The sequence below is a fragment of the Phyllostomus discolor genome, chromosome 5, assembly GCF_004126475.2.
Source record: "Phyllostomus discolor isolate MPI-MPIP mPhyDis1 chromosome 5, mPhyDis1.pri.v3, whole genome shotgun sequence".
Classification (NCBI taxonomy): Eukaryota; Metazoa; Chordata; class Mammalia; order Chiroptera; family Phyllostomidae; genus Phyllostomus; species Phyllostomus discolor.
The window spans coordinates 12,656,208-12,684,117 of record NC_040907.2 but is presented as its reverse complement, the minus strand read 5'-3'; the positions used below and the strand labels follow the sequence as shown (position 1 = coordinate 12,684,117).

At 39.1% G+C, this 27,910-nt stretch overlaps 1 protein-coding gene across 24 annotated transcripts in view; it reads left to right on the top strand.

The window, feature by feature from the left end:
- The window catches only part of EIF4G3 (eukaryotic translation initiation factor 4 gamma 3), a 294,941-nt gene that overhangs the window by 189,846 nt on the left and 77,185 nt on the right, over nucleotides 1–27,910 (top strand). For all 24 annotated transcript variants that reach the window (XM_036025438.1, XM_036025450.1, XM_036025440.1 and 21 more), the window contains 3 exons: nucleotides 21,055–21,143; nucleotides 25,756–26,002; nucleotides 27,618–27,751. In XM_036025438.1, coding sequence (XP_035881331.1) covers nucleotides 21,055–21,143; nucleotides 25,756–26,002; nucleotides 27,618–27,751 — 470 coding nt within the window. The remainder of the gene's footprint in view (nucleotides 1–21,054; nucleotides 21,144–25,755; nucleotides 26,003–27,617; nucleotides 27,752–27,910) is intronic.

Here is a 27,910-nt window from a genome sequence, read left to right as displayed (position 1 = left end):
CGGTTAAATTACACAGCTCGACAGATGAGTTGATCTAGATAAGCACTGGGGAGATGTCAGTCATCAGCATCCTCAGTATTTACTGTCTGTTTTGAGCTTTCTGATAGGGAGGCTTGACAAGTCAAAAACCTGATCCCTATTTTAAGATGTGGCTTTAGCACCCCATTCAGTTTCTGAGGCCATTTCTTCATGCATGTCTCTGGAAGGTTCTGGTACCTTGGAAAGTAGAACATCTAGTCCAGCACAGTAAACCAGAGCAGAAAAGCAAACAGTGCAAGGCAGTTAGGACAGGGAAAAATTTATTATGAATGTTTGTGAACCACCTGCTTCAGCAGACTGGCCTCCATTGGCATCAGCATTCATAGTGCCACCACTATTTTGGGAACCTTCTTCCTTGGTCGGGTGATAATTTGCGGGTTTTTTGTCAATCACTCTTTGAAAAAACAGTGTTGGTTTTGGCATAGCTACAGATGAATGTCCCCCAAAGAACACTTGTTGGTTGGAGAACAGCGATTTGTTTGGCCTGTCATTGTTTTCATACACCCATCTGTGAGTTGTCATTCAACAACTGGTGATGTGGTAGTTCCAAAGCAGGAGGAGCTGGTGAGGACACATTTTAAATAAACAGAAAAACAAAGCAGTCCTGTGGAATACAAGTCAGAGATACAAACCATACTTCAGAACCAAAATAAGTGTAAAGCAAACCTGTACCAGGGTCATACTTCCACTCATTCCGGACAGCCACTCTTTTAAGCGGTTTGTCAGTTACATGGCCTGATACTGATTGCAAGGCAGTGGTTAGAGATAAATGGACAGATTTTTTTAAATTTTTTATTTTTCAGAGAGAGAGAGAAGGGGAGGAAAACACTGATGCGTGAGAGAAAATCCACTGCTTCCTCTCACAAGCCCCCAACCAGGGACCTAGTCCACAGCCCAGACATGTGCCCTGACTGGGAATTGAACTGGCGACCTTTCAGTTTGCAGTCCAGTGCTCAACCCAATGAACCACACCATTCAGGGCAGATTTGGGGGTCAGTTATTCTTCATACTATTGTGCACTTTTTTGAAATGGAAATACTGTTAGAATTAGTAATGTAAGTCACCAGCACCTTAGTGAGAGAATATATAGATTCTTCATTTTTAATCAGAGGATAGTCAGAAAAGAAAAAACTGTTCTGTTCTTGATTAGGAAAATGAGGTAGAGGTTAGTGATGTCAGAAAGTAAACTGTCTTGGCATTTTTCTATTTTTATGATTTTTTTTCACTATAAATGTGTTTTAAAGGAATTGGAAGTTCTGTAATTTTCAAAACCCAAAGTTTGAACCTCAAGAACCCATACAACTCTAGCAATTTTTAAAATTAAAAAGCTACCCAGGAACATTCCTGACCTCATTTCTGTACAAATATTCTTAATGTTATTGCCACAAAAGTTAATGAAAATTTAAATTATCGTCATTCTTCTAGATATAGCCACCTGAAATTGTCATATTCTTTATGACTGCAATCTTATTTTCACTTAGTCATTTTCTGTACCTTATTTACTTTGAGAGGTTATTAAGTCATCATAATTCGGTTTACCTATCAGTCTTTTGTTATTGACTTTGAGAGTAGTACTTACTGTGTCACCTGCAGACGAAATGCTTTAAAGCTGGCTTCAGGAACCACTTGCTTTTCACAGGCATGATACATCAAATACACAGTAGTTGGTGCAGAGATACTTGTTTAAAGCAGTAAAGTGAGACATTAGGGGTGTGGTCCCTCCTCTTTTGGAAAACACTTCCTTGCACCTATTCTCAATTCTGTTTCTACTGGAGCAAAATGCAGCAATTCTGGATGCTTAGATGTTGAAAAACAACCCTGCACACTGAGTTTTGTGTGTTATCTTAAGTACAATCTGAAAAGCTTCAGAAATAGGCCAGACTTTTGATTACTTGATTCATATGATCACTGCAGTAATTAAATGTACACAAGTCTGTATTAGTTGGGTGATGCCTTAAAGTATTACGACCTCTGTGTGTATTTGGTAGGGAAGGGAAGAGAGCGTCAGCACTTCTGAGAGGCCAGTCCCCACTCATCGTGGAGAAACTGATTTTGTGCAGTTTTCTGGATGCATATGCTATATAATGAGAGCTTTTCCACTTTTTAAAATAGCAGTTTTTATTTTTCTTTTATTTTTTATTATCTGTTGAATATAAAGCTATTATTTGAAATTCTTTTGCAGAGAGAGGTTTCTGATCTTTCTGTTTTACCTTCTGGCTTTTGCCAATAGTATGTCATTTCATTGTCTATTTTATAAATTTGTTTTATGAACTCACCTTTAGCTCAATTTTTCTGAATGTGGATTTGAGGGCAAGTTCTCTCGAAGCAGGTTTGTGTTTACTTTGTTTACCACGTGTCTCGGAACTTAATTTGAGTTAATGTCCCAAATCTTTTATTCCCGAAACAGAGTGGGAAGACATTCCCTTGGACACTGTTTTTCAGGGTGACAGCAGTCCCGCCCCACCTGGCTGACACCAGACATCTTCCCTTTTCATTCCTCTCTTGATCACTAGTTTTTGTTCTGTTTTATTGTTTCAGCTACCTTTTTCACTGAGACTCGCTGTGTTAGGAGTCTCAGAGCTTTCATTGAGAATCTCAATTCCAAGACTTCACCTTGTAGAGATTCAAGATCTCCTGTCTGCCACATGGCTGTTAAAATGTAAACTCCTTCGTAGTAGGGACTGACACAGTGTCCCACATCCCCAGTACTGTACGTAGCGGCTGTAGCAGTGGTAGCAATGGATCTTGTTTATGTGGCTTCCAGGAATTTCCCTTATAGTCTCTGTAAGCATAGCTAAGTTTGAGGGATGGTTTGCAGGTTCTAAAGGTTGCAATATTAGAGATTTGGTTTTCAGATAGAGATAGGATTGTATGTTGTGAACAACATGAATAAAATTATGACCCATACAGCCAATCAAACTGAAGTTCTCTCTTTTGGGTTCATTTTACTTTAGTCTAAAAGGAGCATACTTTAATTCAGGAAAAAATATTTTAATAATAACCTTTGATTTATTCTCACCAGTCAGAATATTGAAAGTACTTGAAAAGGAATGAAACGTGAGCATGAAACCAAAAAAAATGAAAGTCTTTCATTTAGGATAGACTACCCTGAAAAAGACTCATTTTTAAAACCATGACCTGAAGGTCAGCAGCAGGAACAGGGAATTTGACATTTACTTTTGACTTTACTCAACTTATACCTTCTGAGAAATATTTGAAATATCCCTGGAAGAATAAGTTGCTGGAGCCAAAAATAGATCACCAATGGTTTCAGTGTCCCACAAGCATAACCCCTTCTCTATTGTGCACCCTTGTAATTTAAGTTCTCATGTCATCTAGAGAAATATGTTATGGAACCTTGGGAACAGGACTGCCACAACATTCCTGGCTCCACATCATCTATTGAAGCCAGCAGAACAGTCCTTAACTCGAGGACTCTTCTGTCCTGTTTCAGAGGCTTGACTCTGAGTGATCTGTAGGGATCACTCAGATCCGTAGGGATCCGTAGGGATAAGTAAGTTAAAATTATTGGGTTTTCCCACCTTATCTGTAAAGTATTTTCAACAAAGCTGCCTTAAAAGTACATTTCTGTAGTTCATTTCTACTTTCTTGTTGCCTCCCACAGTGCGACATTAAGCATTCTCTGGAGAATACTGGTGCTGGGTCAAATTCTGTCTTTCATGTGCTGCAAAACGAGCCTTGATACCTGATGGGTGAGCTTACTACCAGGCTCAGGTGCCAAACCTTCTGGCAAGCACCTTGCATTTTCTTCTTGCTTCTTTGTGTGGTATACACTTACCCACTATTTACAATAGTTCATTTCTTTGCAACATGAGCCCCAAAGCTTCATTCATTGGATATTAATTAACTTAGCCATGCATACCTCCATGAATAGACATAGATTCTTTGTTCAGAATTTTGCCCTCTTTCCCCCAGACTTAGTAATTAATATGCCTCCAAAAGAAACCGTTGTGCTTTCCTGCTTCCAGACAGGGTAGTCCAGACAGTTTAGGGGAACACTGTTCTTTCAGGCCAAAGGGGAGTCTCTTCAGGAAAACCTGCTACTGCTAAAAGCCTTTTCTTTCTCCAGTGTCCATCTTGACCTTGAACTCAATATTCTTGAGGACTTTTTTCAATACCTTTGACAAAGTAATTTTCCCCACTAATGCAGAAAAGTCTCCAAAGTGCATTTCCTTCAGTATGTATCTTTTCTTCATTATCTAATGCTATATTAATAGTACTTAGTAGTTTATAGTCATAGTAAAGTCACCTTACTTTGTTTACAAAGCTGTTTCCAGATAGTTCAAGCATTAATTTGATGACTTAAGCAATTGTCCCTGGAATATTCCTATTTTGCTGATAATAACATAAGCCATGGACTGGTAATTTGGGTTTCTCAGGGTCACAAGAAGAGTTACAACCCAAGCCTTCCTTTATCTCACATTTATATTATTCTTTCTAACATGTTTTGCACATTGCTATAAAGTTCTTTTAATATTGTCCTGATTTAGGGATTATACTTTTATGCACGTGACCCGTGTCCAAAGGGAGACATGAAAACCCACCTGCTTCCACCACAAATAGTTAATGAGGGTATGGACACTGTCATTATTCTGGACACTTGAGATTCCTCAGTGACAAATCCAAAAATCCCCGTCCTGGTTGAGTCGTAGAAAGGGTTAAGTTCTATAAAAATAAAAGCAGGAGAAGGGCGCTGGAGGGGCAGCAGGTTGTAGTATTTAGATACCGTGGTCAGAGATGTAGGGCTCAGCAGAAGACGAGATTTGAGCCGAGGTGGAGGTGGACGTTCATCTGAGCCACCTCTTAGGCAAGCCTGTGATTTTTTTTCTCATCCCTTTTTCCTTTTGAGAAATAGTGCTACACCCTTCTTCTGGAGGGAGAGCGCTGCTGGACAAGATCATACCACTGTGAGTGTTAGCACTCCCTCCCAGCCATTCCTTTGATGTCCCTCCTGCTGTAAAATCCTGTACTCAGCCCAGCCCTCCTCACCCTCAGCAGACAGCAGGTGTCATTCTTTAAAACTGGGCATACTGAGAGTGCTTTCTTTAACTCTGCGCAAGCTACAAACCTGTCTTTATCCCAACTTTTATAGTCTATTAGTTGTCCCTGCAGTCTCCTATATGTACACTGTCTCTCTACGTACTTCTCATTATAAATATGCTAAAAGCGCTCTTCCTCTTATGCAGACTTCCTCAAGAAGAGTCTGCCTTTCCTGCTTCTACTGTTTACTGTTCAGCAAATAAAATCTGATTTATACTCCCCACCTGGTCGTTGAGCTTCCCTCGGCAGTATTGCAGTAGACATACATTTAGCTTACTGGTCTTTTTATCACATTTAACACTTATTGATTGCTCTCTTTTCTTTTTCTTTTTTAGTTAGAATTATTGAGTATAATTCGTGTGCAGTTAAATTTATGCTGTTCAGCATTCACTTCTTTGAATTTTGACAGACACATAAAGTCATGTAATCATCATCACAGTCAAAATACAGAATGGTTCCATCACCCAGAAAATATTCCCTCATATTTGGGCCATGGTCTGATTCTGTTATTATTCAACACATTCTTCATTCATGATTTCATCTAGTCTAATGGTAGATGGCTCCCATTGGTATTTGCTAATGACTTTTAAATTTTTATCTCCACCCAAATATTTCTTCCGAGCTTCTCTTACAGTACACCAATTGCCTGCCAGATACCTCCACTTGAAAATCCCAAGTCATTTCAGACTCAATGTGCCCAATACCAAACTAATTGCCTATTTCTCTAAACCTGTCCCTTTATCTCCGTGGCACTGGTCTTAATGCAGCTAAAATCCTGAAGCCACTGTTGATGAACCTCTCCCTTGGGTTCCTTTCCCCTCACATACAGTCATTAAACAAGGTTCTCAGATTTTACCTGATGTATTTGTTGAATTTGTCCACTCCTCTTTTTCTCCTCCCACCACTGCCTCAGTCCTGCACTTTGGCATGGATGCCTCTCGTTTCCCTGGCTCCAGTTTGTCCCCCTTCAAGTTCATTCTCTACCAAACAGCCATCTCTTTAATACACAGATCTGGCCTTATCACTCCTCTTTCATGTCTCTGCTTAAACCCTGCCAGGTAATGGGTGGCAGGTGGGGGGGTGGCATTTGCCTTCCAAGATAAACTGTCAACTTCTCACTTTTTACTACAAGGTCTCATTACATTTAGTAACAGGGCAGTCTTCTGAGTACATATGCATAGGATCTGAATGTAACTTTCGATGTATTTGGTTAATCTAAGCGCTAGCCGTAAGGTGTAGTGGTCAGTATTAGGACAACAGCCTGACAGTTCTCTGTCTTAGCCTTTCCCTTTGTCTGTCTCTGTGACCTTGAGCAAGTTTCCCAATCTCTGAGTATGTTTTCTCATCCAGAAAATGAAGAGCATTTACTTCATAAAATTGTAGTGAAGATGAAAGGGGATATATGTAAAGTGTTTAGCACAGTGTCTGACATAGGCTAACCACTATATAAATGTTACATACTAATAATACTTCTATTTTCAGCTAGTATTAAGGGCTCAAATGTTTTCCTTTGAACTGCACTAGTATTACACACAACAAATGGGTGTCATGATCTCTGCCCTCCGGAATTTATGTTCCAAAGAAGAGAAGCTCAAGAAGGGGACTTCCGGCAAGATGGAGGAATAGGTGGACGCACCATACCTCCTCGCACAACCAAGAACAGAACAACAATAATTTACATCAATGATTTGCAGTCATAATATCAGAACTGCCAGAGGATTTATCTAGATGGAAGTCGGACAGCCAAGAAGTTGAAGTAGACCCGTACATCCAGACTGGTAGGGGCGGCTGGTGCGGGGCTGGCGCGGGTCTGCGGCACGCGTAGGTCGGGGGAAGTTTGGCGCAGAGTCGGCGCGACAGCCACCCAGGGCGCGGGAGCGCAGCGGTGATCCCTGAGTACGCAAGCAGTGGCTGGGGGAATCAGTGGGGCAGCAATTGTGGACCAGGGCAGAGCTCACGGCCCAGAAGCCCAGGGAAGTGTCTGACTCCAGGAGAACGGAGCTGTCGCCATTGATCCCTCCTGTCCCCGCTCCCGCCCCCGCCCCCACATATAACGTCACAATCTAGCGACTGGGGCGCCCAGCCCCGGTGAACACCTAAGGCTCCGCCCCCCCACCGTAACAGGAGTGACCAGACTGGAGAAAAATAAATAAATAAATAAAATAATAGGAGAGAGAGGGAAAGACATAAGATATGTTTCCAGCAGAACAAATCAGTCCCCCAGGACTCATCCTTTTCAGTGACCAAGAAATAGCCAATCTGAGCCCTGGCTGGCGTAGCTCAGTGGATTGAGCGCGGGCTGCGAACCAGAGTGTCGCAGGTTCGATTCCCAGCCAGGGTAAATGCCTGGGTTGCAGGCTATAACCCCCAGCAACCGCACATTGATGTTTCTTTCTCTCTCTCTCTCCCTCCCTTCCCTCTCTAAAAATAAATAAATAAAATCTTAAAAAAAAAAAAAAGAAATAGCCAATCTATCAGATGCACAGTTCAAAACACTGGTGATCAGGAAGCTCACGGAACTGGTTGATTTTGGGTGCAAATTACATGAAAAAATGCAGGTTACCATAAAAGAGATGCAGGAAGATATATGGAGGAGAGCCAATAGTGAAAAGAAGGAATCTGAGTCTCAAAACAGTACAGTGGACCAGAAGGAAGATAGAATCAACCAAGCAGGAAAGCATGATGAAATAAGAATTCAAAAAAAATCGAAGAAAAGCTTAAGACCATCGAGGGCACCTTTAAACGTTCCAACATCCGAATTATAGGGGTACCAGAAGGGGAGGACCAACAAGTGGAAAAGTTATTTGAACAAATAATAAAGGAGAACTTCCCCAAACTGGCAAAGGGAACAGTCTTCCAAGAAATCCAAGGAGCTCAGAGAGCCCCAAAGAAGTTGGACCCAAGAAGAAACACACCAAGGCACATCATCATTACATTAGCCAAGGTAAAAAAGAAGGAGAGAATCCTAGAAGCAGCAAGAGAGAAGGGGACAGTCACCTACAAAGGAGTTCCCATCAGACTGTCAGCTGATTTCTCAAAAGAGACCTTACAGGCAAAAAGGGGCTGGAAAGAAATATTCCAAGTCATGAAAGACAAGGACCAACATCCCAGATTGCTCTATCCAGCAAAGCTCTCATTTAGAATGGAAGAGAAGATAAAGTGCTTTTCAGATAAGGTCAAATTAAAGGAGTTCATCATCACCAAGCCCTTACTTTATGAAATGCTAAAGGGACTTATCTAAGAAAAGAAGATAAAGAAAAGACATGTATAGTAAAAGGACAGCAAACTCACAAATATTAACAACCACACCTAAAGCAAAACCAAAAGAAACTAAGTAAACAACTAGAATAGGAACAGAACCACAGAAATGGAGGGCACATGGAGGCCTAGCAGCAGGGGGGTGGGAGGAGGAGAGAGGGGGAAAAGGTATAGAGAATAAGTAGCATAGAATGTAGGTTGAAAATAGATAGGGGGAGGGCAAGAATAGTACGGGAAATGTAGAAGCTAAAGAACTCATAAGTATGACACATGGACAGGAACTAAAGGGGGGGAATATGGGTGGGAGAGGGGGTACAGGGTGGAGGGGAATGAAAGGGGAAATGGGACAACTGTAATAGCATAATCAATAAAATATATTTAAAATAAATAAATAAATAAATAAATAAATAAATAACAAGTGTTGGGGGGCCGGGGAAGAAGCTCAAGAAGAGGCTACTGTCTGAAAAGTTCTTCATTAAATCCTGAATGCGAGACGGTGGAAAATCCCTTAGATAGCCCCTGTGCGTGTATAACTTTGTCTCCTCATCATGGTGTTTAATCTTCACAGTGACCAGGCACATGGCAAGGTGTCCTCTGCTTTCATTTGGGAGGGAGAAGTTCTGCTTAGACCAGTGAATTTTAAGGATCAAAAACTTCACGGCATTCATTGAAATAGAGTGTAGTAGTAACATTATTAATTTCCTGTTTAGGTCAGGAATAGAAAATTAGGAAGAAAAGTAAATGGAATGGGGAAAAATGAAAAGGATAGCCAAAAAGTAGAAACAACCCAACGTTTGTCAGTTGATCAGTGAATAAACAAAATGCGGTGTATGTGTATAAAATGGAATGTTAGCCATGAGGAGGAATTCGTGTGTGTATGAAATGTGTTTGTGTGTGTGTGTGTAGTAAACTGTATTATTTAGCCATTAAAAGGAATGGAGTACTGATACATGCTACAACAACCATAGGGTGTGTGGATAGACCTTGAAAACATTATGCTAAGTGAAAAAAATCACAAAAGATCACATATAGTAGGGTTCTGTTGATATGAAATGTTCTAGATGGGCAAAATTTTTTTTTTAGATTTTATTTATTTATTGTAGGGAGAGGAAGGGTGGGAGAAAGAGAGGGAGAGAAACACTAACGGGTGGTTGCCTCTCACGTGCCTTCTACTGGGGACCTGGCCTGCAACCAGGCATGTGCCCTGACTGGGAATCAAACCAACAACCCCTTGCTTCAGAGGCCAGTACTCAGTCCACTGAGCCACACCAGCTAGGGCTGGATAAGCAAATTCTTACTGGCAGAAGGTATTGGGTTAGCCAAAAAGTCCTTTTAGTTTTTTTCTGTAAAAGGCACATTTTTTATTTTCACCAATAACTTCATTGATTTGGGTATCTTGAGTATGTTGACTCTCTCTCCTGCTATTGGCTTCTAGAGGGTAGAAGCCAGGGCTGCTGCTAAGACAGCCCCAGAGCAAAGAATTTTTGGCCAAAATGTCAGTGGTACCAAGAAACTTCACAAACCACTTTTGACACTTTCAATCATTCACAGCACCTTCTCCATATACTACACAAATTTTTTGTGTTTTAGTTGTGCTTTTACCTTTCTTGAAATAATAAAGCATGATATGCCAAAAATGCCCTTGTTTTCCACCATCTTCAATATTAAAATGGCTGCATAAAAATTTACCAGTTTTGATACGTATTTCATTAAATGATGTTGATATGACAGCTGTCACAATACAATCTAACAAAATTGTTTTGAATGAAGTTAAAGACAACTAAGCACTACTAGAGCTATTGTATAGAAAAAACTAAATGAACTTTTTGGCCAACCCAATAGATTAGTATTTATCAAGCGTGGTGGTGGACAGGAGAGTGAGGGGAGAGTGCTGATGGGTTACGTTTTAAGTTAGAAAGTGGTGATGGTTGCACGGCTCTGTGCCTATAATATAAACCATTAAATTGTATACTTTATGAAGGTGAATTTTATAGTATGTGTATTATGTTTATATCTCAGTAAAGCTGTTGTTCTAACAATATGAATAGGATTGCAAGTGGTTGTGCTATCAGTATCGTATCAGAGGCATCAGCCTAAGAATTTCATGCTAAAAACCCTGAAGATAGAAGTGAATCAGGTTAGGGAGATTATAGCTTAGAAATTTAGAAAGTAGGTTTCAACAAAAACACCATAATCCTCTATGCCAAAACTCCTCTATGCCTAGAGGAATGTTGGGATACAACCAAAAACCAAATTGTTTTGGGGGGAATTTTATGTCTTAAGTATATATTATTTTTATTTTATCTTATTATTTACTGTTGTCTTACCTGAGTTGGAGAGAGTATTCTCAGCTGGGTAGTGAATGCTCCACTGTAGTAACCATTCTGTAGCATTATCTGATGTCACAAACAGAGAATGCCTTTCTGGTCTGGTGAAGCAGGGTTGTTGTTTGTGGCTGAAATACATAAGGAGTCTGTTTCAGAAGTAATGATCCTGCATTTCCTTTGTTATGTAACTTAGTTCTTTTGCCTCAGGCCATCACCTCTAAGCTTACGTACAGCTTTTCCCCAGGACCCTCCCAGGCCTTCCTCCTGCTTTCAGCTGTCCATCCCATTCATTTATCCATCCTTCTCTTCAACCCCCTCCCAGTCCATCTCCGAGACTCACGTTACTACCTCAGCTACTGCAGCTCTCTCTACTTTGAGACTCCTCTCGGAAAGTATTTTCCGCGCACATTTTCAAGCAAAAGGCTTCCAGAGAAAATACTGTTTCTAGGCGTATCTGTCCAAGAGTTACAGACAGAGCTGTTCAAAGGCGTAAGATCTGGGCTCTCAGGTGATGAAGGCCCCGTGTTAGTCATTGCCGCCTCTTGGGTTTCCTCTTCCCCCAGTCCTCCACACCTATTTAATAGCTGCTGAGCCTTACACTGTCGCCTTGCTGCCTTCTCAACCTAGAGCATGGGAAAGAATCTGCTCAAAATTGTATTTCTTACAATATGACTGCCCTCACGAAATTGTCCATTCTAGTAATTCTTTTGTTCTTAACACTTAAATATATCAATTTAGAACACCTGTAGGGTTTTATCAATATTGATATGTGTATATAATATTTTATCTCTTCAGCTCCCTCATACTTTCTTCAAGATGAGTAAATCTGATTTGTTTTATATTCCCCACAGAGCTTTTATTAAGCATTTGTGACTCATTTAAGTAAAAGAATGGATTTTTGTTGGTGTTGATTTGTGAGTGTATGTATGTGTGTGTTTTTGTGGGAGGGGTATATGACTAACAAAGCAGATGTATTTAAAATATACCACTATAGTAGGAAAATTTTTTATTTCAATGATAGCTCTCTTGATTGCTCACTATTTATCAGGAACTGTTGTATAACAGGAACTTTGTTAACACTCAGAACAACTCTGTTTACCCTATTTCACAGAGGAGACGGGTGCACACAGGAAGTAATACATAGCTGGTCAACGGCAGTCGGCATTCAGACTTAGCTCCACAGCCAGTGCTCATAACCTTTTCTCTGTATTGCTTCTTATGATAAACTAAATATCTTGTAAAATCTTACACTTCAACAGTCAAAACTTAGCACCATATGTGATAATTCTTGTGACGTAAGATAATTGCTTTATAACAGAAATGAATATAATATTGACATAAATGATCAGTTGGATGAACAACTGATGATAGGGCTTAAGAGTTAAATGCACTCACCTTAAATAGCTGCTATGAACAGAAAAAGCAGAGAAGGTGTTATCCCTAGTCCATTGTCCCATACCCAATTTTCTACTGATTCCAGAGTCCATGCATGTAACCCTGGTTGCACCTTAGTATCTAGTGCACCTTTTGAAAAATAACAATAGAAGTCATTATGTGATGACATTCAGCATTCAGTGCTTTAATTGGTAATGTCCGAAAACTATTATGTTATACTATAATGCCATCATTTATAGTTGCCATTTATTCAACAATTATGAGTCCCAGAGCTGTCATAATTTAAATTAGTAATTATTAGTTATAATTTTTAAAAGATTTCAAATAACATTTGAGTGATATTTGAAATATTTAAGTCTGTATATCTATTCATATAGGAAGATACTCCCTTTGAAACATGATACTACACATATTAAGATGTTTCATAAGTTGTACAGGTCACATTATTAAATCATGTTATAACTCCTAAAATGGCTTTCCTATACATGTTACTAATGGTGTCTACTCTAACTTTGAAACCATGCCGAGTAGACAGTAGCCCATATAGTATGCAACAAATGAAAAGGCTGTATGCACATTTACACGTGTGATGCACATATATTTGCATATATTTTCCAAAAGATAGGTACCTCCAGAACAATGTTGAATGGAAGAGATAGAAGGTGCATCCAGTTAGAAAGAAATGAAGTAAACCTATCTATCGTTGTTGAGAAACAACATGGGTATTTACAAAGAAAATCAAAGGAATCTCTACCGAAAATATTCTAATAAAACTAGTAAGTGAATTTCAGCAAGGTTGCAGGATACAAGACTAGGAAAAAAAGTTACTGGATTTCTGTGTATTAGAAATGAAAAATCAAAAATTGAAATAAAAAAAATGCAGTGTAAGTAGCATCAAAAAAATAGGAATTTGAGCCCTGGCCGGTGTGGTTCAGTTGGTTGGAGGGTTCTCCCACATTCCAGAGGGATGCGGGTTTGATCCTCAGTCACATTGAGGCAACCAGTTGATGTTTCTCTGTCACATTGATGTCTCTCTTCCACGACCCCCCCCCCCCAACCCCAGCAAAGTAAATTCCCAGGTGAGGATAAAAATGTATATATGAACTTAAAAATTACAAAAGACCTGGACAGTAAAATCTTCAAAATATTGCTGAGAGAATTGAAGAAGACAATGTCAAAGTATACCATGTTCACGGGTCAGAAGACTCAATATCTAAGACTCAGTTCTATCTATAGATTCAACACAAACCCAATCAAATTTCTACATTTGTAGAGAAAATTATAGGGAAAAAATGATTCTAAAATAAACATAGAGAAGCAAAGTTCCTAGAATAGCCAAAACAATTTGAAAATGAAGAATAAATTTGAAAGACTTAATACTATCTGATTTTAAGAATGATTGTAAGCCTCAGTTATCCTGGCAGTGTGGTAGTGGCTTCAAGAAGACAACTAGATCAATGAAAAAATCCAGAAATATACCAGTATTTAATATGCAAAACATTCTTTGAAAAGATGCAAAGGTAATTCACCAGAAAAAGGGTATCCTGACATTTTCATACATCTGGTGAGGATATAAAATGGCACAAATTCTTGGAAACTGGTTTGCCATTTCTTAAAAAATTAAACAAAGTTATATGTAATCCCGCCATTTTACAACCTAGGCATTTACCAGAGAGAATGACAGCACACGCTCCTACCAATATATGTACACAGATGTTCACAGCAGCTTTGTTTGTAATATCCCCAAACTGGAAACAGCCCAGATGTTCGCCAGTAGGTGAAGCGATGAGGGAGTGAGCAATCACATCTGTCACAGGGTATGTTTCATTACTTGCGGTGATTCCTTCGGATTAAGGTCCAGTCGACTCGCCTGCACTTTGCAAAGCACTAACAGTGTGGGCTCACCGATGGTCATATTGGAGGCTTTTTATTCACCCAGGTTTACATATCCAAGACAATGAGCTGTAGTGTTACTGTATTTAGAGATGAAAAGCAGTGAGTAGACAGAAAAATAATTACTTCTGTTGAAGTCTGTCCTCTAATTAAATATGTGTATTTTTGCTGTAGTGATTATTATTTGCTCTTCTGTTCTAGATTTACCGTAAATTAAATTGCAGTGTATTTTAATTATGGAAGAAAAGGCCCAAAAGCATTTATTGAAATGCAGAAATACCTAAGACACTGCAGAAAGAGCAATGAAATGTAGTTCAGAGGTCTAGAAAATATGCTAATGGTCTCAGTGGAGTCATCTTTGTTCTCACTGCTGACAGAATTGCATAAGACACTGTCATCTGCTGAGGTCTTTGTGACAAACCTTTGACTTAGAGTCACTTTGCCATTTTATTTTCCTAACGACTTGACAAACCATGCAGGAAGGGAGACGCAGCATTCTTAACTCTACCCGCAATTAACTCCTCGTCCTCTCCTAAAAAAACAAGAGGCAACTGAACTAAAAATGAAAATACAGTTGGGATTTACATGAGAAGTACAGAAACAAGTTCGAATTAAGAAGCAGGGTATCATGCCAGAAAGACTAGGGCTTTGGAATTTGAGTTGTAATCGTAACTCCAATCTTTGCTCTCTCAATGGAGTTAACCTCTCTAAATTTCAAGTGTTTTCATTCTGAAATGAAAATAATAGAATAGGACCTACCTAATACCAGGAGACTGAACCAGTGTTTATTGCTGCTGTAAGGAGAGATATTAGCCTTGGATGTAATTTTCATCACAGGACATGTATTCATTAATGTCCTGCTCATTTTCAGTGAGCATCTTCTGTGGGTCAAGTTCTGTTATTAGATGCTACATCTACAAAGGAAACCAGTAAGATGCAGTTCTTATCTTCAAAGGGCTCCAACTCTAGTAATGTATTCTTAACCCGTATCTAAATCTTTGGTTGTGTAGAATAGCAAAGGTACATTAAGAGAATTGGTGATAAAAAATTTGTTAGCACTAGTAGGTTCAAAAACTAGTCCTGCTGTTGACCAGAAGGTGGTTGCCTAAGAAAGTACAGAAACACATAACTTTAAAGATTGTGAAGCTACCAATGGTTTCATTCTCATGCGAATGAATGAATACATGTTAAAGTCTGTAGATTTTAAAGTGGTACATTGATAAGTACTTGAGACATCAGGAAAAAAAACTTCTTTATGCCTTAATTGCAGATTAGTTAAAATGCATGTTTTATGTTTTTTGTTGGTGTTTTTGTCAAGATAACACATTAACTACAGAAAATTCATTATAAAATTATACAATTTTGAATTTCTTTTGGTAAAATTTAAGTTTACGCTTACGTTTTGGTACAGATACTAGTCCCTGGAGAGACTAGTTTATACTGTTCAAATTTCTGTGAAGCAATCATAGAGCAGAAAGTTGGTTTTTAACATACAATGAATAGCATAATCGCCAGGCCATCTATACATTCCGAACAGCAACCCCTGAGAAGCTGCTGGGAAAACGCTGACAGGCTTACCACACTCTCCAGTGTTTCCTGCGGGTGGCGTCTCCCAGCGACCCCTCGTCACTTCAGTATTCTGTCCCAGGTGCTGGCATCACCATTCTACTCGCTTCCCTCTCTCGCCTGAGTCTCTTCTTTGTCATGCCCCAGTTTCGTAGAGAAATCATCAAATTAAGTTAAAGTGATTTGGTGCCAACTCGCAGGAATTCAAAGCCAGGAGAAACAGTGAAGTGAAATGTGAAAAAAATGACAGAAAAGAGAAGGGATTAGAATTGGGTGTTAAGAATGGGAACTCACATTGAAAGTTCTGTTATCAGAACATTCTACTCTTTATTTATAACCCCGTGACCCTGCGCTTGGGCCCCTCCCTTACCAGTGGTAAAGTGTCCCGGCCTCTTAGTTTCCCGTCACTTCAGCCCAGAGACCTAGCCCCTGGGCACATTTCACCTCAAGTCTCAAAGCTGAAGAACTCGTGTTATATTCCAAAAGAACAGAACCAGAAGGGAGACTTTCTTACACTGCAGGGCCTCGTCCCTGGGTGTTAGTGTGGCCACAGGACCTTCAGCTGGTCTGCTCACTTCAGGCACTACTTGCAGACCTCACCATTCTTTTTACCAGATTGCTGGGAGAAAATGGACCTCATCTCCCAGCCCAGAAGATCCTCCCCAGAAATGTAGGGAGAAAAGAAAATAGTTTTATTATTGAATAAGCACTAAGACTACAATGAGAGTAGGCTGACAGCTGTCGGGAGGTGGGTTAGGCTGGGTGGGAGGAGGGATAGAGCAAAAAAAGAAAAATGGAAAAAACTCATGGGCATGGGCAACTGTGGTGATCATGGGAGGAAGAGGGTGGGGGGCGTGGAGGAGGGTATGGGGGGATAAATGGTGATGGACTGAGACTTGGGGTAGTGAACACACAAATACGGTATACAGATGACGTGTTGTAGAATTGTGTTAATTAGCATCGCCACGATAAATTTAATAAAAAGGAAAAAAAGACTACATTGAGCACCACAAGCAACCCACTAATGAGACTGCAGACGGAAGGAAAGCTCGCCCTTTGTTAAAGCCAGGCAGAGGTATAATCCATTACATACGTATTCTCAAGGTAATGACAGCTTGTCCTCGTGTGGCAGGACTGGACCAGCACCATTGCTCTCATAGCTGATTTATCGTAACTTCTCTGGTAGCTGTCCGTGTGTGTCAGTCAGTCGTGTTTATCCTAGGGGAAAATTGTTTCATATGTTCATGGCAGCAGATGGTTCAGAAGCTAGTTGCCTAGGGGAACCTCCCACGCTGGCTGGGGAAAGATGGCCCCTAGACCCTTAAGGAAAACATTGCTGAGTTGTAAAGCTGGCAAGAGGCTTCTTGAGCTTCTAAACAGATTTACACATATATCAAAGGTGGGGGAAGGTTTTACAATTATAACGTTTCTCTAGGCAAAGGTCTGAGAAAAGGGAGAGTGGAAAAGATCTCTTTCCTTGTTGACACCAGGAAAAAATTGAAAATTTTTTAACCCTTTCAATTTATTTGTGTACCTTACTAGTAAGGAAGTAGTAAGGAGTGATACAGTAAAGAGAAACAATATTAAGTTCACCAACATAGTATCTTTAGTAAAAGTTCTCTTCAGACTTCCGTTGCATAAGCAGTGGAATACCTTGAGATTACAAGGGTACCTGTCGTATTTATGTAAAGACCGATAGGACTAAAAGGAGTAAGAATGACCGAGGTATGGGAATGTCGTTATGCCAATGATAGCAGTGATGTTTGCCATTCTTGTACTTCCTATGTGGCATTTCTGACATCTCTCAGAGTCTGGATTCCACACTAGAACCACGATGTAACTACTGGGAGTTTCTCTAAGGACTGGCATTCTGCAAAGAAAAGGAAGAGAGTATATGTTTGAGATCATGTTTTACAGAGCAGTTCCTCAGGGTGCCTTATATTGCTGTCTCCTAACTACTCATGATTCTTCTATTTCTATCTGAGCTACCATTTTACATAACAGTTTTTCTCAGGCATCGGTGGGAAGACTATGCAAACTTACCCAATACCTTTATTACTCTTGTATATTAACCCCTTTTCTCCAAGTCCAGTAGCTAACTCCTAGGTTGTACATAGTCATTAGCTCTTAATTTGCCCAGAGTAGCAACTTGACTCCAGTCGAGCCTGTGTGAAAAGTAAATGAAAACCAGGGGGCTCTTCCACCTACAGGTGTGATTGTCAGGCAGCTTACAGGCACCAGAAAAATGTAACTTCATTGTGCTTTCTTTTTTAAAATGGAGCCATTGCCAGATGTAACAGTTGTGATGTGGCACGATTTTCTGGAGTGTGTATTCCATTCATGGGTTGGGAGTTGGAAATGGGAACATTTCTAACTTGATGCAGTTCTTGACATAAATTCTAAAATCTCTGTCAGAGAGAAGAATCTTCCTAACACCCAGCGATTAAACTTGTCTGTGTCCCTAAAAACACTGTGTCCCAGTGTTTTTCTGAATTCATTCATATCATTTCATGAAATAAGCTCTGAAGATAAGCATGGTTTTTCTGCCCATAATGTAAAAATTTGCAAAAAAAAAAACCCCTTTAAATTCTAGTATTGCTTTTTTGTTTGTACTTATTCTGTATTTTAAAGTATTCAGAAAAAAATGTGCCTGTAAGAGTTTTCATGGGGGTGAGGGGGAGGCTGCTGTAGACATCTCTAAGGTCAGATAATTATGACTCCCATGCAGAGGTTGTCATTTGTCTTGGTGCTTTAATGAAACCAAAGAAAGAATCCGCGGGTTTTTTTCAGAATGTCAGTAATACCTCTTCCTACAGATCTGCTGTTATTTGTCCAGTCAACAAATTTGAACTCTTACCTTGTGAAGGAAGCTTTCTAGGCCCTATGGATCATACCTTAAAGAATAGTTTAAGAAGAACAACAACCTAGTCAAATCAATTATTTAGAACAGTCATCATTCAGTCAGTATGATATATGTTAAAGTCAGAATCGGAGGCAGTGGGTGAAGAGACTATCTCATAGTCAAATGCAGTACTAAGGGCTTCATCTAAGGTGTAAGTATTGGGGAAAAACCTGTGGCAGTATCTTAAATTTAATTCCCTTACTCTAGCTAATTCTGCAATAATTGCCCTTTAAAGGAGGGAGTCGGTATCTGCGTCTCTATGTCTCTCCCTCTCTCTTTTGCTCCCTCCCTGTCCTTCAGCACACCCCAATTGCACTGCGCATCTGCATCAGTAATGGTAGAAGAGGGGATGTTCGGCACGCTCTCACTAGACACTAGGTGTGGTATGTATATCTGTGTTCAGTTTTTGAAGGGACTCAGGTATCTCCTACAGAGGTGTGTGCTTTGTCTCACCACTAGTTGTGAAGTATTGCCTTAAAGTAAAACTTTAAACAGCCATTTAAGCAAAGTAACAATTCTTGCTATAAGTAGCTGTTTTTTTAAAAGCATGCTAAATGTGGTATGTTACCCATGGAAGAAATGTTTTAATGTTTTTGGGTTGGGTACATTTGATATATTCTTGGTTTTTATTGTTTAGAGGTGGGATGAGTTTCTTTTTAACCCCAAAGAATTCTCCAGAAAGTGTTTCCCCTTTTTCATGAATGAAATTTAAAGCTGGATTCATGCATATATGAAATAGAATTTGAAATGAAATGCACAGGTTCCCCGGACTCTTAAGAAGAATTCTGCTATGGAAGCAGAATTAATCACAAACATTTGAGACAGATGCACATAAAACAGACTGGTTTTATAAATCAGAAGATCCATAAAAAATGAAGAGACCATTACATGCATACATACATGAATGTACATTGAGTATTTAGTATACGACTATGAGGCTGTAGAACACAGCTGGCAAACACAAGGCCCGCAGGCAGAATCCAGCCCTCCACCTCGCTTTACCCGGCTGGGCACCTTGTTTCTACCTGGCGGCAGCGCCAAGCTCTCGCTTAACTGTTACGGAGTTGTTACGTTTATCCAGTCCTAAAGTTACATTCAGCCCTTTGAAGGCAACCGTGAGGCTGATGTGGCCCCTGGTGAAAGTGAGTGTCACGCCCCTGCAAAAGATTTAAGCTCACCCACAGTTACAGTCTTGAGTTGATACCTTGAAAAAATGGTTTACCTGGAGTAGGCCACAAAGGAAGAATAACAGCTGGTTGTCTTGTTCATTATGGTCCCTGAGGGGAACGATAAAGATAAATTGGTTTTAGTTGTATGTAGCAAAGGAATTTACAGTGGGTTGTTTTTTTAAATCATGATACAGTAAGGTTGAGAAGAAGAGTGTTAAGTGTCCTTTGTGTTGTTCTCCAAAGCAGTGTGAGTATTCCTGTTCTGCTGGTCCTCCAAAAAAGTTTTGAGGCCGTCCCAGGGCAATTTGTTGGTTTAGTGTACGTGGACAAACTCCTGTTTCTGTAGAGAGTCAGCTTTGTGCTTACTCACTTTTGATAATGTCTAATGTCTCTATTAAGTGGCTTTTCTTTGACTCTTTACCCACCTGCCTATAATACCTCATTTGTTTCTGTTAACTTGCGTGTTGCCTTTTGTCATTCTTTCTAATATAGTCTGTTTGCTATCCAATGTCTAAATTGTACATCCAAGTGTTGGATGATTTTTTTGGAATTTGTAAGACGAATTGTGAAATCTTTTGTAAGCCTAATTTCCCATCAAGAACTTCTGATACACTAGAATAGTTCATTTAAAAATGTTTTCTTTCTTTATTTACACCCTGGCAATATTAAAGGTTAAGCCAGCAAAATAGATCTGAAATGAGAACTCAGTGTTGTGGAAGTGCTGACTACCAGATGACATCTTAAAGTATTCTTTTGTTTAGAAAGCTTTTTTTTTTAAAAAAAAGTCAGAACCTGAGATTTAATATTTTTTTTTTTTTTTTTTTTTATTTATTTTTAGAGAGGGGAGGGAGGGAGAGAGAGAGAGAAAGAGAGAGAAACATCAATGTGTGGTTGCTGGGGGTCATGGCCCGCAACCCAGGCATGCGCCCCGACCGGGAACCGAACCTGCGATGCCTTGGTTTGCAGCCCGCACTCAATCCACCGAGCTATGCCAGCCAGGGCAGATTTAATATTTTTTTGTAGTTCAAAGGAACCTTAGATATCTCATCTCACTCTTACACTTTATAGTTGAATAGCAGGGGCCTGAGGAGTATGACCTGCTTAAGACCACGTAGTTGATGAGCAGTAGAAGCAGACTCATGTCTAGAATTGGCTGGGGAGGCCAGCTATCTACATAGAAAACCGCCGTACACTGAATCATGTGCCTGGGTCACTGGTTGGAAAACCACATGAGCTGATATGGATAATTTGTGCCCAAGACATTTGCCATTGCATCTCTGGGCCACAGCTACATAATTGTTCACATTATCATTCATCTATCTCATAAGTATGGGCAAAAGCCCTCTTTTCTTCAGCTAAACTCGAATACAGGTATCATTTAGACCTAAAATTTCCAAACATAGCTTTGCAGAGGAAGTAACGGCAGCCCGATCTTGTGTTTCAGCTCAGACAGCTCTGACTGCACCAAAGACGTGGAAGAAGCCAAAAGACCGGACCCGCACCGCCGAAGAGGCGTCAGAAGCAGAATTGGAGGTAAGGGGCGGCGGTAACTTCCCTCGGCCCGTCTTCAGGACAGTCGTGCCGTTTCCTAAGACAAGTGTGGGTTTATTCCTCTTTTTTGAGATACCGTTTTCCAGGCAAAACTTGATGTATCAAATTCAATGTCTGACTTTTTTAAAAGTCCATTTACAGAATTTGAAAAGATTTTTTTTAATCCTCACCCATGGACATACTTACTGATTTTAGAAGGGAAAGGAGGTAGAGAGGGAAAGAAACATCGATGTGAGAAACATCAACCAGTTGCCTCATCTACATGTCCCAGTGGGGATCTAACCCACAACCTAGGCATGCGCCCTGACCAGGGATTGAACCCATAACTTTTCAGTTGACTGTGTGATTCTCCAACCAATTGAGCCATACCAGTCGGGGCTGAAAAAATTTTCAATAAATAGCATGTTCAATTTCATTGAATTCTTGTCTGTCTTTCAAAATACCTCTCCTAAAATGATAAAAGTAAGTTATTGTTTAATTTTTGGTTAACTCCTTCACCCCCTCAATTGAATTTTTCTTTATGTTAATCAAATGGAAAGAGGGAGAGGACTAGATCAGTAACAGAAATTTGTTACTGATCTAGTAAACAAAAGTGGGACAGTTCTTGCAGATACCCATTAGCAGTGATGATAGAACTCATCAGGTACATGTTAGGGAAATTCATTTTGAATGTCATCTTTTAACTGCATTTCACTCAGTAAGATAACTTTTCACGTGTGGTTTGCTTGTTTGAACTAAGCCACACCAGATTTTGTTACAGCACGCCAGGTCCTGATGATGAGAGGAAGAAACAAGGGCAGATTTTGGTTCTAAGGAGTGCCGTAACAGTTTCTCACTCTGCAGTCTCAGTGTCCTTCATGTTACGTTCTGAAGCTTCTAAATGAAGAGTATATAAACAGTCTCTTCTTTTTAACTCATATCTATTTTATTAGATTAATTTTTATTGAATTTCTAACATAACATTAAGTGTAAAATTATTTTAAAATAACTTTAAATACATTTGTTTCTTAAGGTTTTTTGTCTAGTTATAATTCTTACCCTCTTCAAGCAGCTCACAGTGCCCCTTTGTTATTTCTCTCTGTCCCGTCATTGCTCTTACCTGGTGCTCTGTTGATGTCACAGTTGGTCCCATAGCAACCACAAACATGTCTCTAGATGCGATTTTATTGTGGTCATTGGGGGTGAGAATTGGCAGTGAGTTATAGAGGTGCAAATAATTGTTGAACTTTTTGTGGCTGAACGATAAAATGTTGCTTTTACAGAAAATACCTTCCAGAAACAGGAGCATCACTTATATTCCCCTCAAATTGGTTACTCTTTGGATTCAGCTGTTTCTTATTAGCTTTCTCTTACTATACTTCATGTTTCTCGACCCTGTGGCTAGACTTCTAAGCATTACTGACCATTAAATGGGTGGGCCACCATTCCTGTGCCTTCAGATATTCACCCTCTTCTTTAGGTCGGAGTGGGCAAACTTTCTCTACAATAGATCACACGGTAGATGGTTCAGGCTTTGTGGACTGTGCCATATGACCCCTGTCACAGTTTTTCATGTCTGCTGCTGTAACCCAGAAGCAGCCATAGACAATATGTAAACAGATCAGTGTGGCTATAATTTAGTAAAACCTTACTGATGAACATTGAAATTTCATATAGTAGTCATATCTCATAAAATATTCAAAGTTTTAATCAATCTTTACAGATGTAAAAATCGTCTTTATCTTGGACACTGTAGGAACACAGGTGATGAGCCAGATTTGGCCCCTGAGCCAGTTTCCTAAGACCCGCTTTGGATTGTTGTTCTTCATACACAACAGCTTTTGACTCATTTTGAACCAGTCACTTTTTTTTAACCTTACAGTTTAAAAGTATAGTAAAAAGGTGTTTGGTAATTTGCAGACAGGCTTGTTTACAGAAATCCTAGTTCCTTTCATAAAAGTGAGTATTAAAGGTGCGTTCATTGTAAATACTGGTTGTCACTGTCTTCATTTGCACTGATCATCAAGCTCTCCTTAGGGAGGTGCCAGCCTGTTAAAGACTGTTTCAGGTATCAGCATATGATGTTGGGTGGTTCATCATTGGAAGTATTTGATTAAATTCTTTAAATTGTGGCCTAGAAAGATAACATGAAAGGTGATTCCTCTTCAAATGCTAGTCAAGGCATCTTAAAATTTGTTTTAAATTTTTAGGATATTTCATTATTTGTTGCATACATAGTTGTCATTCTGATTTTTTTTAGCACTTTAAAAAACCCAAGCATTAAGCACACAGTTTTGTTGACTAAATTCTTAAGTTCCTATAAAAGGTTCACTTTGACAGCCCAGCCAGTGAGGTGCCTTCTTTTTTCAACCCGATTTTCTGAGTAAACAATTTAGGAACTGTTAGGCACTTAACGAGCTAGTTGCATAGAACTTCAGTCTGCTCAAAGAAAAATAATTATCATAAATATTTGATGCACTATTTTTGTGGATTCTCTTGAAAAATATCTCTTTTAACAACGAGCCTCACACATCTTAATGATTCTGTGTTCTGGTTTGTTATTTATGGAACAAGCTTATATTGCCTTTTCCAGTTAGAAGTTAACTTTCCAAATAATACATTCTCTTTTAATATCTAATAAATTATCCATTGTTGTTGATTTTAGGGTGTTTATTGAATGGGCATTGAAATTTGAATCTCATATAATATTCACATTATACAATACTCTTCTTTGGAATTTTTTCAGCCATTACAACCTCTCCACAGAAGATACCAATATATTTTTTTCTCTGAAACAGAATTTTTTTTCACATTTTAACAAGATCCAAAATAAGAATTCTATATTATTGTATGTAGAATAACATAATATATTGCTGTTTAATAAGGTTAAATACCATTCATAGACTCACATGCTAAATTATTAAAGGTCTTCTTGATGGCCTTTATTTAATTATAAGGTGGTATTTACAAGGTCATTATGAGTTAAATTAGATTCATAATAAATAGAATAAGAAAAGTAAGGCTGCCAATTCATGATTCACGCAGGTAGATGTGTTTTTTTCCCAACGTTTAATAGATGCCTATTTTCTGCCATGTTTTATAAGAAGAAATCATTTCAGCCTTTATTCTCTTGGGGTTTTTATGTTTGTCTTTTCTTTCTTTCAATAGTTACCATACTGTCTCTCTGTCTGTTCAGGGAGCTAAGAAGCTACGTGTGCGTGTGTGTGTGTGTGTGTGTGTGTTTGTGAGCTTAACTATTTCCATTGTAGAAGTGAGGCCTAAGAACCATCTGTTTCTGTCAATAACATTTTTTAAAAAGATTTTATTCATCTATCTGTAGAGAGAGGAAGGAAGGGGAAAAAAAGAGGGAGAGAAATATCAGTATATGATTGTCTCTTGTGCACCCCCTATTGGGGACCTGGCCTGCATCCCAGGCACGTGCCCTAGACTGGGAATTGAACTGGTGACCCTCTGGTTTGCAGGTTGGCACTCAATCCACTGAGCCACACCAGCCAGGGCTTTTGATAACATTTTAAAATTTAATATCTTTTCCCCATGATCTCATGTATAATAGAAGAAAATTTACTAGTATAGTGCTTGTTATAATACTTATATAACAAAGTAGGATTTGTAACTGTTTAATAGAAACACATAATTTCATAAACCAATTGGGGCAACCACTTTCTTGAGATATGACATTCTCTTATACAATCTTCTGTTGAACCAGTTCAACAGGAGCATTTATTTTTGGTTTTCTTCATGTGAACTTATCAATTGGAATGCCTATTTCTTTTGAATGCTTCTTCCAAAGAATATATTCAGAGTGTTTACCCTTCGTGTAAAAGAGACTTAAAGTTCATGAAGAACTTTGCCTTGGGAGTTTTGATAGTTCATATAACCCTTAAATACATTTTTTGGATTTGGTAAAAAAAAATGGTCAAAAATATTCTGGTGAAAAATGGAATTCTATTTTGCTTTTTAAAAATAACATGTACTAGAACCCAGATTTCTCTCTAGGGCAATATATTGCAAGCATTTTTCCATATATGATTTGAATAAGGTCACAGCCTCAGAAAATCCTGAGGACCAATAAACAAAATAGATTTTACCTAACACATGACATCCTTGTAAAATGAGAGATGATCAGCTTTATGGAACTTAAATGCTTTAAACTACTCATGGAACTCTCCGTTTTGCATCCAGAAGACAGCACACACACACAAATACCCTGTAGTGTTTTCTTTTTATATTGGCTGAGCTGCAGTGGTAAGGGTAGGTAGGCGTGCCTGATTTAGATTTCCGACTAGGGCTGTTTCATGTCCATCAAGTTCCAAGGATTAACAGTTCTTTCTATTCTAAACTTTGGTACATTTAGATTTCATTAGTCATGTTAAAGCATTTCAGTAGCCATTTAAATTGTCTGCATTATCTCAGGAGATGAAATGAGAAAAGTGTTTTAAGCGACTTACCTTTCTAGTACCATAAAGGCTGAACACAGACATCCTTATCTCGAATGACATGTTTTCCTCTGCTTTGGAAGGGATAGGTGTAAGTGGTCATGTGTATTTACACACGGCGATAAAATATGTAACCTCTGTGTTCACATATGCTTTAGCCTACAGCTGAAGAAGAGCTTTCAGGTGACAAAGTACTTGAATGTGAGCAGGATAAAATGAGCCAAGGGTTTCATCCTGAGAGAGACTCCTCAGACCTAAAAAAAGTGAAAACTGTGGAAGAAAATGGAGAAGAAACTGAGCCTGTACGTAATGGTGCTGAGAGTGTTTTTGAGGGTGAAGGAATAGATGCTAATTCAGGCTCCACTGATAGTTCTGGTGAAGGGGTCACATTCCCATTTAAACCAGGTAAGTTTTATCCCTGCCTTCCTGTGTACATCTCTCCTTCTTCCTTTTACTCTACTGCAACCTTAGAGAAATGTTACCTCCTTATAGTGAAATAGTGGACAGAAGGGAGAGGCTCATCATAGTGATTCCATAACATTTACAGAAGTGATCAGCAGGCACAAGTTAGTAATGGCAAATCCAGAGTTCTGTGTTGGTGGAAGTGATAGCTCCTGCTGGTGTTCTGCTTTCACTGGCGTTGGAAGTGCAGCTGCCCAAGGGACTCAGTCATCATTAGGCTGGTTGATTTAACAGGAAATGATTTAACTTCATTTAAGTGAAGGGGATATTTCAGATATGACCATGTCACTTGAGATTACTCATCATTTCACAAGGCTTGAACTGAGTTTGTTGACAGAAATTGTGTTACAGAACTGAACTCCAGTGATGAGTCAGAAGCGGTCTGATTGCATCACTGAGCACCTGCAGGGTGGGAAGCTCCCTGTGAATTATATGACAGACACCAGAGGACATTGCATCTTTAGACACCATCAAATATGTTAAACTACTTTCCCAGTACTGTGTAAACCATGCTTGACTTCGAGGTTGTGGAGCTATCTGGTGTCATAGGAGAGGTGGTGGCTCCTTTGATAGAAAGTTTGGACAAATGAAGAGTTTTTTCTTCATCTGCCAAAGCTGGAGCGACTTCTGCATTGAGATAGGGTTTGCATGTGAAATATCAAACCTCAGAAATCATCTAGACCAGTGTTTTTCAAACTGCTAATTTAAACTCATTTAATAGATTTTGAAATTAATTTAGTGAGTTACAACCAACAGTTTTTTTAAAGGAAAGGAGAGTAAAACTTGTCAGCACATTACATGTAATAAAGGTAATATTGTTTCAAGAAACATTTTTTAATATATTTTATTGATTGTGCTATTACAGTTGTCCCATTTTTTCTCCTTTTTATTCCCCTCTGCCCTGCACTGCCCCTCCCAACAGCAACCCTGCCCCCCACCCCCCAGTTCATGTCCATGGGTCATTCATATAAATTCTTTGGCTTCTCCATTTCCCATGCTATTCTTAACCTCCTCCTGTCTGTTTTGTACCTACCATTTATGCTTATTATTTCAAGTACATTATTTTATTTTCTTCAGATTAAACTGTCGTCGGGGGAAAACTTTATGTCTAGCTACTTAAATTTTTTATAATGTTAAATGTTACTTGTTTTTGTCTTTTTACCTTTTTCTCTCCAAAATAACATTGCCAAATGAACAACTAAAGTATCCTTCTTTTCCCTGAAACCAAGAATATTATTAAATTCCTTATTTCTGAGGTATTTATAGGTGTGGTAGTTTATTTACTGAGGACCCAAAGGCTGTTGAATGTGTATATGAAGTGGTTCCTATATCAACTTATTTCAAATTACCCTTCTATCGAGAGATATCCAGAAGGAATAAAAGAACAGATGGCAGTATAAAATCATTACGTGACATTCCTGACTGTAGCTTAATGTTGCACTTGTGTATGTTTGTTCATAATGAGAAAAAGTAAATACTGCATTTGGTTTGTGATTTTATTGGACACATATAGAATGACCTTATAGACAGTTGGTTCTACCTATATTTCTTCTTCTAGAATCCTGGAAGCCTGCCGATACTGAAGGCAAGAAGCAGTATGACAGGGAGTTTTTGTTGGACATTCAGTACATGCCAGCCTGTATACAGAAACCGGAAGGCCTGCCCCCCATCAGTGATGTGGTTCTTGACAAGGTAAGCTGAGTACTCAGAGCATGATTCTCTCTTTTTGTTTGGAAGTGGTTTTTATGATCAGTGCAAATACGTGAAGTATGAGCAATTTTTAGGAATTGTAAGACTAAATGGTATTTGAATTAAAATGTATAATGTTTAAGAATTAGAGTTTTGATTTGG